The sequence below is a fragment of the Dendroctonus ponderosae genome, unplaced genomic scaffold (genome assembly GCF_020466585.1).
Source record: "Dendroctonus ponderosae isolate FM_Combo_2020 unplaced genomic scaffold, Dpon_F_20191213v2 Dpon_F_20191213_3, whole genome shotgun sequence".
Lineage (NCBI taxonomy): Eukaryota > Metazoa > Arthropoda > Insecta > Coleoptera > Curculionidae > Dendroctonus > Dendroctonus ponderosae.
The window spans coordinates 16,926,277-16,940,251 of NW_026018508.1; the positions used below are offsets into that span (position 1 = coordinate 16,926,277).

The following is a 13,975-nucleotide window of genomic DNA, read 5'->3' on the forward strand; positions in this document are numbered from 1 at the left end:
ATCTTGAACCTAAGTGTTTGATATTCATATTTCGCTTTCTGGGTCAAAACTACTCGAATTTCCTCACTCACGTTGTTACGACTGAATCGACTTTTTAATTCTCTATCCAACGATGCCAAAAGGAATTCTGTGGCTCGAATGGTTTTTGAGAAACTTCGAAAAAAGCAGCGTCATGTTCAAGTGGATTTTGCAACTCAAAAAAAAACACGCCAATATAAAGCTTCTTGAATTCAAACATTTTTTGAGAAAACTGCCAACATTTGCTTATCGATGGTTGACTTTCTAAAAAGGCCAGTTATTTCTCTCTAGAATGATGTACAAATGAGCGTTCTTGCTCATTTTGCTTCCGAGAAATGAGCAAAAACGAGACGTAAAACATGAAATTTTGGCATAATCTTGCACCTAAGTGTCTGATATTCAAATTTCGCTTTCTGGGTAAAAACTGCTCGAATTTCCTCACTCACGTTGTCACGACTGTATTGACTTTTCAATTCTCTATCCAACGATGCCAAAAGAAATTCTGTGGCTCAAATGGTCCTTGAGAAACTTCGAAAAAAGCAGCATAATGTTCAAGTGGATTTTGCAACTGAAAAAAACCACGCAAAGCTAAAACTTCTTGAATTCAAGCATTTTTTGAGAAAACTGCAACATTTCCTTATCGATTTTTCACTTTCTAAATAGGCCATTTAGCTCTCTTTGGAATGATGTAAAAACGAGCGTTCTTGCTCATTTTGCTTCCGGGAAACATGCAAAACGGGACGGAAAACATTAAATTTTGCAATAATCTTGCGCCACCCTTGCGCAAAACGACGATCATTTTTCTAATTTCATATGTTAATTAATTAAATAAAGAATAGGGGTTGGCAACGCCGCCTAGTTGGGCAAAATTACGGTAGAGGTGGTTGCCTATATAAGGGTTGCACCCCTCATTTTTTTTGAAGAAGAAGAAAATTATAAAAACGATTTGTACCATTGAGAAAACTCGAGCCTACCTGGCTGTACTAATATATACAGTTGATTAAACACTATACAAGTGCCTTCTTATCCAAAAATTTAAACACGGCTAGCTTACCCAGCCACACGAAAGCGTTGGAGCTAGCACTTAACATCATAGACAACAGAAGACTGTATTTTTTCTACATAACCCCCTGAATTTAAACCTGGATCCGCCCCTGCATCTATCGTAGTTGGGACTCGATTTGACCAATCGCGTACAATATTGTTGTAAAGCAATAGAAAAGGTAGAACCTTAAATTGAAGTTTTCGCTTCAAAAATGCTTCGAAACCGGCCTGGGAGCGCTAGATTGGGACCCATTGCATCCAAGAACCTGTTCTAGATGAGCAATCCATAGAGCATAGCGATTCACAAGGAGCAATCGGTCAAAGACTTTCATTCCAGTTATTTTTGTTGCAACTAAAATTTTTGCTTGCTTTTTTAAGCAAGCACCCTGTATATAAAACGATCATCCCGTTATACTGCGGCCGAACGATTTCTCGGTTAAATTCGCCTCAACTCTCGTCAGTTCGAGTCCAACCACGGCGCAAGAAAACGACGTACGTGAAAAGCTTGGGTGTGTTGTGAACCTACATATTTGTGCTAAACATCTTGAATCCCATGATTTCCCACAGGATGTGGCCCTTGAATCCGCTCGAATGGTAAGTTGACTTCCTACTAGAGTCGATAGTTAGTGGGATCTTACCTTGGCCATCAAAATACACGGTAAAACATAGGATCAATGACCATTGGGTGGGTTTAGGAATCGCTCTAGTTTCCAGCTCAGACGTACGACCTAGTTTTTCTCTCTCTTGCAATTGGGCCATTTGCAATGGGGCTAGTCGCCTCATGCTGCTTGTTGTCATCAACAATTTGTTAACGCGAATCCCTAGGGCTTTAATTGGAATAATTAGGACTAGAATAGTAGTAAACGGCGGGATTTTATACAAATAAACGGCCTGAGTGTCTCAGCTTGTTTTGACCTGGTTTGCGTCGTTTAATATCGGTTATTTACTGGTGTTTACTCAATTACCAGTTTCGCAAACAATGTTTTATTAATCCCAGCCAGCATTTAACGTGGAAATCACCTGAAGGAGACGAAATTGTCTCAAAAATATGTCATGTCGAAACGGCGTCCATAAATGACGCTCACTGACGGCGCAAAACAGTCACAGTGACATTCGTTGTCATCTGTTTTGGTTGAAAAATCGGGTAATGTTCTCGTTTATCAGCCCCACGCGGTGGAAGTTGGCAATAGGCTCACCTTATAGATAATCTCTTCACTGACAACTTTTCTCAGTGGTGTATTTTTGGGAAAATGCGGTTTCCCACCACGTTTGCTACTTTTCCATAATAAACGAAAACCGTCTTCATTCCAATGCTACACCGGCAAAAATGAATGCTTCATAACATGGTGGCAAATTCCTTTTTTGCCCAAACATTTAAAAAATAAACGAAAATGACTGATCCAGAGAGTTTTAAGAAAGTAATGTGTCTTATGAAAAAAAAACTGCAAATATGTTGATAATTTGGAACGCAGCTACTGTTGGCATTTGAGCCGAAGTTTACGTGTGTCCAACCAAAGCGCAACTGGTTCTTTGAATTCTGACATTTTTTTGCCCCGTTTGTGCATAAAATAGTAGTTTTCGATACAAGGGCGAAAGACGGATTTTCGCCCTCGTATCGAACAATATTTTTTATTCGAATAAAGTACATAACACGAATAATAAGTTGTAATAAGTAAAAATAGCCAAAAATAAAAGCCGTCAACTTCATATTTAAAATTTGATGACAATGCCATTTTTGAAATTGTCATGTTTTGACGTTTGCAATGTTTCAAGAGCGTACTTTTGTAAGCATATACAAGTGAAACAATGAGTGTTGAAAATCCAAGTGCTGCTTTCACGGTATGGTGTTTGTATAAGATGCATATTTTGCATAAAATTTGCGATCTTTAAAAAATCGTGTTTTGCTTGTCTTGCATCGGCGAGTGTAAAAAATCGACCATTTGAACGACTTTGAGGCTGAACTTGTAACAATGTTATAATTTACAAATTGTAAGTAAACTTTAAATTATGATCAATAGTTCTCTATAAACCTACGTAATTCATTAAAAAAGAATGTGATTTACTTTTTAACGAAAATACTTCAAAATATTTTATGACAGTGACACGTCCAATTTGTCAGATTTACTTTACATGTGCGTAAAATAGTAAACAAAACAAACAGTAAAACAAATAAACAGTAAAGAAAAGTGCTTCTTTTTGATCATCGCTTCTGACACAATGGCACTTTTAGATTCATTCGAATAAAAAGAACATTTTGATGAACTTTTCTAAACACCCTTACTGTTTCTCGAATATAGAGGGTGATTCAAAATTGGCGTCATTCCTTTTAAGAGGCGATAGAGGCTTCTTTGGGAAGTACAAAAAAAATAATGAAAATTTTTTTTCGAAAATTTCTAGAAGATATTAACAGTTGAAGATCGAATTTCAACTTTGTTATTAAGCATTATTTTGAAATGGTTCCATGTTTAATTGGTAGCATATTGGAATAGTTAAGCATTCAAAAAGAAAAATTACGATATTTGCTTCAAATTACGAAAATTTTTGATATCAAAAAAGTTCGGGTTCCAAGCACAGAGTAACACGTATTGCACATAACCGAATCAGGGCCTCCCAGGGGCACTCAGAGCACAATAATTGACAATTTCCCAAGCACCAAATAAATAAGGGAGGAAGGGCTACATTCCTACCACGTTTGTACGATACAGGCACTAGCTTGTTTGGAGTTAACTATTCAAATGTTTGGTGTTGTAGGGTTTATTTATAAACACCCATATTCGAGGTTATGAGAACAGGTTGACATTTCGTCAACAAATCTTGTTGAATTTACCGTTTATCCTTGTCTATCTTATTGCCAGTCTGTATAATTCCATGGTTACCGGAGTTTTAAATAATTACGAAGCAACAGGTATTTGCGCAACGTTAATTAGGCAGATTACCTTGAAAAACATTGCTGCCGTATTTCTGATATAGTTTTTTACAAATTTCTCATCTTTTAATAACAATTAATTTATTTTACTATTTTTTCTGTACTCCTATAACAGCGACAGGCAACACTCCCAGAGGAATGACGCCAATTTTGAATCACCCTGTATTTTCCATCCACCACAAACAATGATTTTTCTCTCTAAACTGCTTGGAAAACACCGCCGTACTACAGTCGACATCCCGCTCGAAGGACTAAAATTATCGGGTGTTTATTTAAGAAAACTTACAAAAAACCCAGTCCTCCACTAATCGCTATTTAAGAGAAAATCATTCATAATTAATATGGACATTTTCTGGCAAAAATTCATCTAATAACCAGCCAAAAAAATTTGCGATTGTCGCTGGGCTAACAAAAGTGGAGGTGTTATGAAAAATGTAGTCATATTTGCGATGATCAGGCGATATTATTTAAATAGTCGTCGTCTGAATTGCAAAGCTAATTCCATTTATGAGGGTTCCATTATATTATGCCGCAATTGTTTTCGCCAAGGTTCCAGCCTGACCTTGCTAAACTTGGTAAGCAGCTGAGGCTTTTTGATTTCCTTAGAGAAAGCTGGCTGGTTTGGACATTCCGTTATTCTGCTTTTTTTTCTCGAAATTAAACGCGAATTCCCTTATCTAACATTTTAATAGACGCTTGTGTGTTAAGGGGGCTCGTTACGTGGAAAACGAGTTTCCTATTCAGCGGAAATCGGGTCAAAAGCTTCTCGAGTCAGCCCTTTTCCAAGATTCACATTCTGGAAGCAATTGAGTGCCCTGTTTATTAGGACTAACTTATCGTATAAGGTCGCAACCGGAAATATCTCGTACTCAATTTCTTATCAATAAAGTCTGGAACGTTTCTGACTTTTGAGGGTTTTGCCTGGAATGGAATAGTTACGAGTGAGTTGCACACAAAGTTAACAATTTGGAACGTAGTCGTTTGCAATTAAACTCAAAGAAAGCAATTTGCCATTGCCTTAAGCATTTTTTTCATATTCCTGCCGCGTTTCCGGCGACTTCTTGCTGAAGAAAGATCACATTCTGTGCATGATTTTCTAACGATCCATAGTTTATACGGGGTATTTAAAAACGTTGCAATTGGTAAATTGGCATTGGCTAATGTATGCTACTGACTTGAATAAAAATCAGAATGTATAGTTATTGTTCCTACAAAAAAATGTATTTAACAATAAAATACAAAACAGGTAAGGGAAAAAAGAAAAAGACTGACTTCTGTTCTGAATAACTTTTCAAAAAAAGTTTGACTGCGTATGTTGGGAAAGTGATTCCTGACTTGAATGAAATTCCCTGTTTTTTACACATCTTCCATCAGCTCCCTGCAATCACGTGATTTCCATTTTCTAGCGCCAAAGCAGTGCGTTGTACCAAAAGAACTCTAGAGATTTTTTCTCTTCCAAATTGAACACGAAATTGAAAAATCACAATTTATAAGTGGGGATGCCTGCAGCCACACCACTGGCGAAGCAACATAAAACATTGTTGCTAACCATCAAAGCATGCAAAATTTCATTAAAATATGCCAGGCGATTTTCGCTCTATGAATAAATTTGATTTGGTTTATAAACAAACATTTTAACAGCCAATGGATTGGAAACGAAGCGACTTTGGAATATGCTTTAGTGCGAAAATAACGCCAAAGTTACTTGTACGACTTGCCATTGCAAAAAACTCCCCTAAATATAATAAATTATGTTAAATTTTCCCTTGTAGGACCCTTAAATCTCACTTAAGTAAAGTGATGCGTTCCAAATGGACAACATTTTAAACTGTAACGATGCGGCGTTGTACAAAGTTTCCCAATTGCTTTGCATTGGCCCTGAGGATGTCTAAATAAACATGGCAAAACGTCGCCAATTTTAAAAACATTCTTGCTAAATTCTCTTGATATTAAATCAAACAGTTTCTTGTTCTCTTGGTTTAGACCTCACTAAAGGCACGGTTTTTCCTTGTAAACTTGCAGATGTTGATGGAGAGCTAGACTAGATGCAAAAATGGACAGCGGCAGCACGCGGGGATCCACAGGAGCGCTGTCCAGCAGCGTGGACAGTATAACCGGACACAGTATGCATCATTCACTGTCCACACCAGCCGGGGTTGATGGAGGCGCCAGGACTCCGCCTGCCACGCCTAAGAAAGGGGGCAAAATGCTGGCTATCAGGGTGCAGATGCTGGATGACACTGTTACAGTATTCCAAGTCCAGGTGAGCATCCAAACTGTTCTGAAAGGTTTTGAAAGGCATTTCCGTTGAATTGTGTAGATGAGAAAATAGTGCTCTTCTCGCTGCCTTTTTAAGCGCACACCAGCAATTTTATTGTTGAAAGTTTGTTTGAGCATGACAAATCCGAAGGCGTGTTGTGTGTAAATAAGCAACTAAATTGTTAATAATAAAACGTTACCAGTTTAGGGGTCACACATATTTTTATTAATAGTTGATGTATTTGTTTAGTTCGGTAATATGCTACAAGCGTGGGCTGTTGCTTCTAGAGTGAGCGGGGACACGAAAATTATCGCATATGGGCGTTTTTCTTTAGTTTCACTTTTCAGTTTTAAAATAGTTACAGTTCAATTTAAATATCAGCCACAAAATATAGTTTGAGAAGAGATTTATCGGCGTTTTTATTTATCTGCAATCTATTCTGACCCCTGGTTTAGCTTCATATCGTTCATTCCACTTGTAATCGCGTTTCTCAAATATTTTATTGATCCGTACCTATCTAGTCTTGTTTGTACAAATATTTACTTACTGCTCTTCCAGTACTTTGGCTTTATAAAGGCGTTGTAGTACGCTTTTTCTCACTTAATTTTTGAAGCTGACGCAAGACGCAAAAGTAAGAAAATGTAAAATTTTGAACAAAGCCAATATATTTGGTAATATAAAACGATCTAAATATCTAAGGAGTCATCGAATCTCGATAGGGCGTTTCGAAAATTTCCTTTCCTTCTTCAGAGATCCAAATTGCTAGCCTTCAAAGGGGTTGAGCCAAAATCGGATAAATCCATTTTACTGGACTTTCATTTCTAACTTCGGAACGGCTGAAAATGTCGTTAAATATAATCATTGGGATGTTTTCGATAGAGCGTCTTAAGAGCTACATTTTCTCCTTCAAACTCTAGCCGAAATTGCAAAGCGTTTTTAAGATAAATTAAAAATCCAAATTATCGGAAATGTTTAGTTTTTATTAATTCACTTTCAGACGATATACCTCGAAAACCATTGAAAATATCTGAATATTAGTACCTAATACCTTTTCGATAGAGTGTAAAGAATGCTGTCTTACTAATGAAAAGCAATTAATGTTGCGGAGTTGAGAAGGGCGCTTGTTTGCCTTCGCAAATAGCTTTACGCGGTAGCAAATGCGAAAGTTTGACAAATATTAGTATTTTTTAAGCAAAAGGAAAATTGAAAAATGAAATTTTCTGATCATGAAAGTCCGAAAAATCGGCATTGTGTTTGTTGGCCATCCGCGTTCCTCGGGGGCCGCGACTTCAGTAGAAGACGCGTTCGGCGAGTTCGAGTCAACAATAATCTACTACTAATTGGGCGCCTTATTTACACATTCCGGGCTTTATCGCCGCACACATAAATTTTGATTGGGTCCTCGAAGCCAGTGGTAATACGCATTTTTATATCGTAAATTACAATTTAATTTAGGCGCAAAATCAAAAATGTTGGTGATTTTGAGAGAGAATTTAAAGAGAAAAGTGTGAAATTAATGGCAAACATTGTTCGCAAGGACTTTGCCTCACTACGAATCGATGGTCAAAGGCCGGGGAAATAATTAAGTTTTTTGTCCGGCAAATGTTGATTGAAAAGCGTGTCGCGAGAATCGTTAAAAGTTTGGAACGAATACTTACGGTCAAGGTTTGTTGCATTGTGAATCTACTTGATGTGAGCTTCTCTGCTAATTTTGCTGATCGAAATGGGTTAACTGGGACGTTGATCTTTGCAAGCTGAGAGCAATTTGCCCAGAATCGTTACGCTTCTAATTGGTCGTTTCTACTAGTTTATTTGAGCAAAAGCCTGTAATTATTACACGTAGCTTCGTCTAAAGTGTGCCCATAAATCCGCCCAATTGATATGCAAGTGCGCACGTCTTCCTTCTTGCAGTTTTTGGACTGCAATTTGCGAATCCATCAAACCATTCGCCGGGAGATTCTTAACAGTTCTAAGCACCAACCCGGGAATAATTATTGATGATTAACTGCAACGTGAGGAAATTGTAAAATGTGCAACCAGTAGTTAGCCTCTATGTAATTAGAAGCAATTTCTTCGAAAGAAATGCCGTCAAATGAGTTAAAAACCACAGCAATTTACACAGCTGGTGTTAGGTTTAGCTAAGGAACCGAAAAAACGCCAGTTTATTATTCTTTCAGTCAAAGTTGTCGCTTTACGCGTGTGAAAGTCCACGTGCCACAGCAATAAGCGGATGTTGAGTGCGCTTTTACAAGCACCAGAAGACTTCTGCTGCTTTGATGTGTTTTAATGCCCAAATATTCGGCATTTCAGCCTGAACGGTGCAGTTAATTGAAATGTAACCTGAGGTATCCGTTTCGAGCATGTAAAAGGAAAAATGACCAACAATCTAATATCGTCCGCCCACCACTAGAACGGTTAATCTGATGGTTGAGCAACTGGCTGCCAGCCTACACACATTGTACCCAATTAGGCACTTTGGACTCTATGATGGTACCAATGCGTTTCAATCCAATTAATTGCAGCGAAACCAATAAAACGCGAGCGACCGGATGTTTTTTTCTCTTTCAGGAAACGCGTTTTCAGTGTTTACTTATTTACCAGTCCGGGCCTTTGTAAAGTCCCGTTCCGACAAAACGGCGTTAAACTTTCAAGTGGGGTTCCAAACACCGGGGGACGAAATGGTAATTTGTGTTGGGTTTTCGGGGCGAACAATCTCAATTTGAATGTGTTAGTTACGTAATGAGAATTTGTTAAATTGCCGTCGTGTTACGTGCGATGATTTAGTATTCGTTTTCAAGAAGTATTTTGATTTAATTGGTTTTCTGTGGACAAAGTTTGGACACCTGCTTAGTTATCAAATTGAGATTGGTTTAAAACGGTAGGATATAAACAACACTTTCTATTCTTTTCTTTCTTCGATTTTCTATAAAGGACCACGTCATTTGCGAACGCACTGCTGTTCAACTGAGGATGATCATGGCACGCTAGAGGGAAATTAAAGAGGCGATAAGCTAACAAAAATTAGCAGAAAAGTTCGTATGGACATGATCCATGAGCGCTTACTATTAGCCTATCACTAAGTCTTTACTGTCCATCGAACAGCAATTTTTTCTCAAATCTTGAGTACCAGTTTGGTTTCTCTGACCTTTTTCCTTGCCAGCTTTTAATAAGCAGTTTGACCCAAGAGCTGAATTTTCGTGGGTCGAGCGATTCCAAGCCCATAAATCAACATAAAACGTGCCCGCTTGAAAAAGCCAAACAACAAACGCCTAATTTGCATCGAGAAATAGGTAATTTGACCCCCCGGGACTAATTGGCCTAAGACAATCTCCTTCACATTTGGTCCTTGTGGGCCTAAAAGCAGACCTTTTCCGTTTGAAAATCAATGTGGATAATATCGGAAGTTTTTAAGTGAAACAAAATGAATTTCTTTGGCTTCGCTAAATCAGTTTCCAAACCTACATGAAAATTCCATTTAGTCCAACCTTGGAAAGGCGCGTAGGCCGGCGACGAACCAAGAAACTTTCCTTTGCTGATTAAATTTTCGAGATCGTTTTTCCGTCAGGGTTTTCAGGGTAATTGAGCAGGACTGCGGGGTTTCCTAAAGGACCTGCAATTTACTTTGCATGTCGCTAAAACATTTTTTTTTTGTTTCAGGTCAAAGCTCTTGGGCATGTTTTGTTTGAGCAAGTCTGCAAACAGCTCCACCTGCTAGAGGCCGATTATTTTGGATTGGAATATGCTGATGTGCATGGAACTAAGGTAAGATTTATCAGGCACCTGAAATCTTTGTGCGATAAAAACTGATAGGAATAGATTTCACTCGGGCTTATCTGATCTGTTTACATTCACAATCCAAAAGGCGCATACTTTGCCTAAATAATACACATGGGAATATTTTCCCTATCTATTTCCTGCGGTACTTACTCATATTTATACCAACAATTAATCGCAGATGTTGGTTTACTTGAAATGGGTCCATCGTTCACTCTTACCACAAGCATGTGATTCACCATCATATTTAATTCCCGTCAATTAGAGCGAATGCATGATTAAAATCACATATTTACAATGACTTTTTTGCTTCCAGTACTGGCTGGACCTGCAAAAGCCCATTTCCAGGCAACTGGGCCTGTCTTTGGTCGATCCATTGCTGTTCTTCTGCGTCAAGTTCTACACCCCTGATCCGGCCCAACTGGAAGAAGAGTATACGCGTTATTTGTTCTGTTTGCAAGTTAAAAGGGATTTGGCGCAAGGTGAGGACTTGGTCAATTTTTTGCCAGGAAAAAGGTGTCAAGCCTGAAAAAGATCAGAAATTAGTGATTTAAATCCGTGGATTTCCGTGTGGTTATTTGCTGTTAAAATGCAGATTCCAAGCAAACCGAACAGACGGTTGATTTTTCAGGAATAATGCAGTGCAATGAGAACACAGCAGCTCTAATGGCAAGCTACATAGTCCAAGCGGAGTGTGGCGACTATGTTCCAGAAGACTATCCAGATCACACCTATTTATCCAGTTACAAGTTCGTACCTCAGCAAGACCACGACATGGAAAAGAAAATCATGGAAAATCACAAAAAACATGCGTGAGTATTTGCGCTTTATATGCGCGAAATATAGTAAATGTTTCGAGCTAATAGGCTGGAAACCGGTCCTAAAGGTGCCTGAGATCAGCACGTCTCGAAATTGGTACGGACCTTTTGTCGGCTCTGATGATTACTAAAATCAAACACAAAATACTTCTAGTGTACTTTTAATTACTTTGAGTTCAATGAAGCAATTTTCATAACCGCGTATTAGAGATTCTCAGTATCATCGAGGATTTTCTTAAAATATTCTTCATTATATTTTGAATGTTAATTTTTAGGGGACAATCGCCCGCAGAAGCCGACCTGAACTTGTTAGAAACGGCGCGAAGGTGCGAGCTTTATGGGATGAAAATGCATCCAGCCAAAGACCATGAAAATGTGCCCCTCAACCTGGCAGTGGCCCATATGGGCATTCTTGTCTTCCAAAACTCCACGAAAATCAACACGTTTTCCTGGGCGAAGATTCGAAAGATTTCCTTCAAGAGGAAAAAGTTTCTCATCAAATTGCACCCTGAGGGATATGTAAGACTTTGTTTATATGCCTTATAGAGAGTAAAACCGTGATTGAATGATGTTTTTTTTTAATTTTAAAGCACACACCTAGATTTTTTCTTTTCGAGGCAAATTGGTGTTCAATAATTTCATTGGTTTAGGGCTACTACAAAGACACCGTTGAGTTTTTCTTCGAGGGTAGAAACGAGTGCAAGAATTTCTGGAAAAAGTGCGTGGAGAATCATGGATTCTTCAGGTGTTCGTCTGTGAAAAACGTGGCAAGGCATAAAACCCGCGTCCTGTCCAGAGGCAGTTCTTTTAGGTGAGTTCGAGGCCATTTTCTGGTGCGGTCTTAAATGATTTTCTCGTTGTTTCAGATATAGCGGGAAAACCCAAAAGCAAATCGTCGAGTTCGTAAGAGACAACTATGTAAAACGGCAGACCTTCCAAAGGTACGTTGCATGCTCAGAGCCTTGTGCAGGGTGTTTGCTAAGTTGCAATTCAATGGAAATGAAGATTGCCACTTAACTAAACACCCTCCCAGACAACTAGTGAGATAAACTGCTGAACCTGAGAAGAATATGTGGCTTTCTTATTTCACTGAATACACACATTTTACATGGCTGCTTATTGCTTAAATTCCCCTCAGAGTATTGTTTTTTTACCGTAGTGTTATATTTTTGTAACGTGTGGAGCATGTTTGTTTTTAGCCTTTTGAAAATACACATAAAATTGCTGTTTTCGACTAAACTAGGAAGAAATCCTTGTCAAGGGAAGGAGGAAGGGTGATTGTTTTCATCAATGTTCAGTCGTTTTTCACGATTGTGCAACCTAGAACGTTCTCATGCAACAACGACTGAACATTGTTTAGCAAAATCGCTGTGCTTAACACATTTTTGTTTTGTGATGGTGCAACTATTTAAGCCTGTTCTTGGAAGGCTTACATAGTAACGTTACACATCATGTTTTATTCAAAGGGTTAAAAATAATCAATGTCCACTAGTGTTTAATGTTTTTTTATTATATAAATGTGCCATTTGTTGCGTAGTTGACATCAAATTGATGATCTATAGGCTTATTTTAGTACCAACCGACAATGTTGGCTTTGATGCGAAAGTCACTTGGCATGAAAAGGCACATTTCTAACTGTTCAATGTTTCAAACAGCTTAAATTTTGAATTTCCTCGTTCCTTTGCTCAGGTCTCACTCGTTCCGACACTCGAGCGCACATTCGAGCGCTACCAACATGCATACGAGTGCGGTCGGGAACAGCATAAGCGCGCACCCTCTCCTTCCCTTGGCTAACAGCAGTTTAAGCGGTAGGTAACTCCCCAACTTTTATTTATTTAACACTCTGCCCTTGCAATAATTCACCAGGCTTGTACTAAACCTGTACCTAATAGATCTGCTGCAAACGACCCCGAAAACAAACCTGCTCAGTTGTTCCAGTAATTGCTTTTTTGCGTATAAAGTATGCGTATTTTAATTCCCTACAAAGATGAAACTTTTTATTTCGAGTTTTTGGAGCTGGGGTCCACAACGCATTGAAAATTGAGGCTACGAAACAAAACAACGTGCAGTTGGAACGTAGACGCGATTTATCTCTTGAAGGGCGCTTTGTTCTGGCATTTGCTCGTAAGGGTTGGGGCTTGATGTTGCATCTGTTAGGTGCAGGGGAGCGCAAAGCATTTGAGTCACCCTGAAAAGGATTTGCTGAAGATTGTGGAAGAGGATGGGGACAAGTCCTTGGACGAGAAGGGCGCTTTGTTCTGCCATCTGCTCATAAGGGTTGGGGCTTGTAGTTGCATCTGTTAGGTGCAGGGGAGCGCAAAACATTTGAGTCACCCTGAAAACGATTTGCAGTGGAAGCGTCCAAACTCTCAGCATCCCTGGGCTCGATGGGCGCAGTAGCGGGGACGGAGGCACGTGGGGGGCGCGAGCGCCCGGTTTCTCCGACGATGAGATCAGCCTCTCGCCCCCTCGGCACAGCTACGTCTTGGAGCTCGGTCCACGACACCATCAGTACGCCTGCCAAACCAGGTGTTATGGTGAGGATGCAACGTTTCGAGGGTTTTCCTTGCGTTATTAAGGTGCAAATGAACATTTTAGGTACCTCGGCCGCCGGCTGTTGTTCCGATGACGAGCTCGCCTTCTCCGACGGAGACGCGGTCGGGGTCGGACGCGAGTTCAGCGAGCCCATTGGCGACGCCGGACCGCAAGCCCATCCTCATATCCGCAGTCACAGCCAATCGGAAGCCTGCGTCTCCGCTCGCCGTGCGCGCGGCTGTCCACAGAGCCGACACAGGTAAAGTACACGGCCCTCACTTTGTTAGTCCCACATCCGCGTAGGTTTGGTGTCCATTTTTTTTGCCGTTTTGTTAGCAGTGGATGGATGCAATTCGCGCTGGATTTAACACGTTGATCGTTCTATTCCATACAACATTTTACATACTTTCCTGACTGTGTTTCAATTCCAAATCAAAATTAATTCCTGGGTCATTTATTGTCTCTACAGGGTGATTCAAAATTGGCGTCATTCCTCTGGAGGTGTTGTCTGGCACTGTTATAGGAGTACAGAAAGTACTGAGTGTATCGTACAAACGTGGTAGGAACGTAGCCCTTCCTCGGTATTTATTTGGTGCTTGG

General features: G+C 39.6%; 1 protein-coding gene and 1 long non-coding RNA gene across 4 annotated transcripts in view; one reads left to right on the forward strand and one right to left on the reverse strand.

The window, feature by feature from the left end:
• The window catches only part of LOC125503835, a 10,987-nt gene extending 8,856 nt beyond the window's left edge, over positions 1-2,131 (reverse strand). Inside the window, exons 1-2 of the long non-coding RNA XR_007281099.1 lie at positions 1,943-2,131; positions 1,701-1,889 (exon numbers count right to left, since the gene is read on the reverse strand). This is a non-coding gene — a long non-coding RNA (uncharacterized LOC125503835). The remainder of the gene's footprint in view (positions 1-1,700; positions 1,890-1,942) is intronic.
• LOC109539841 (FERM, ARHGEF and pleckstrin domain-containing protein 2) overlaps positions 1,507-13,975 on the forward strand; it is a 30,348-nt gene continuing 17,879 nt past the window's right edge. For 2 of the 3 annotated variants that reach the window (XM_019907875.2, XM_019907877.2), the window contains exons 1-11: positions 1,507-1,656; positions 6,011-6,251; positions 9,906-10,010; positions 10,339-10,504; positions 10,654-10,834; positions 11,116-11,359; positions 11,491-11,651; positions 11,707-11,781; positions 12,530-12,648; positions 13,193-13,377; positions 13,439-13,634. In XM_019907875.2, the coding sequence (XP_019763434.2) occupies positions 6,042-6,251; positions 9,906-10,010; positions 10,339-10,504; positions 10,654-10,834; positions 11,116-11,359; positions 11,491-11,651; positions 11,707-11,781; positions 12,530-12,648; positions 13,193-13,377; positions 13,439-13,634 (1,642 nt within the window). In that variant the 5' untranslated portion in view covers positions 1,507-1,656; positions 6,011-6,041. The remainder of the gene's footprint in view (positions 1,657-6,010; positions 6,252-9,905; positions 10,011-10,338; positions 10,505-10,653; positions 10,835-11,115; positions 11,360-11,490; positions 11,652-11,706; positions 11,782-12,529; positions 12,649-13,192; positions 13,378-13,438; positions 13,635-13,975) is intronic. The other variant, XM_019907876.2, reaches the window with a different exon arrangement.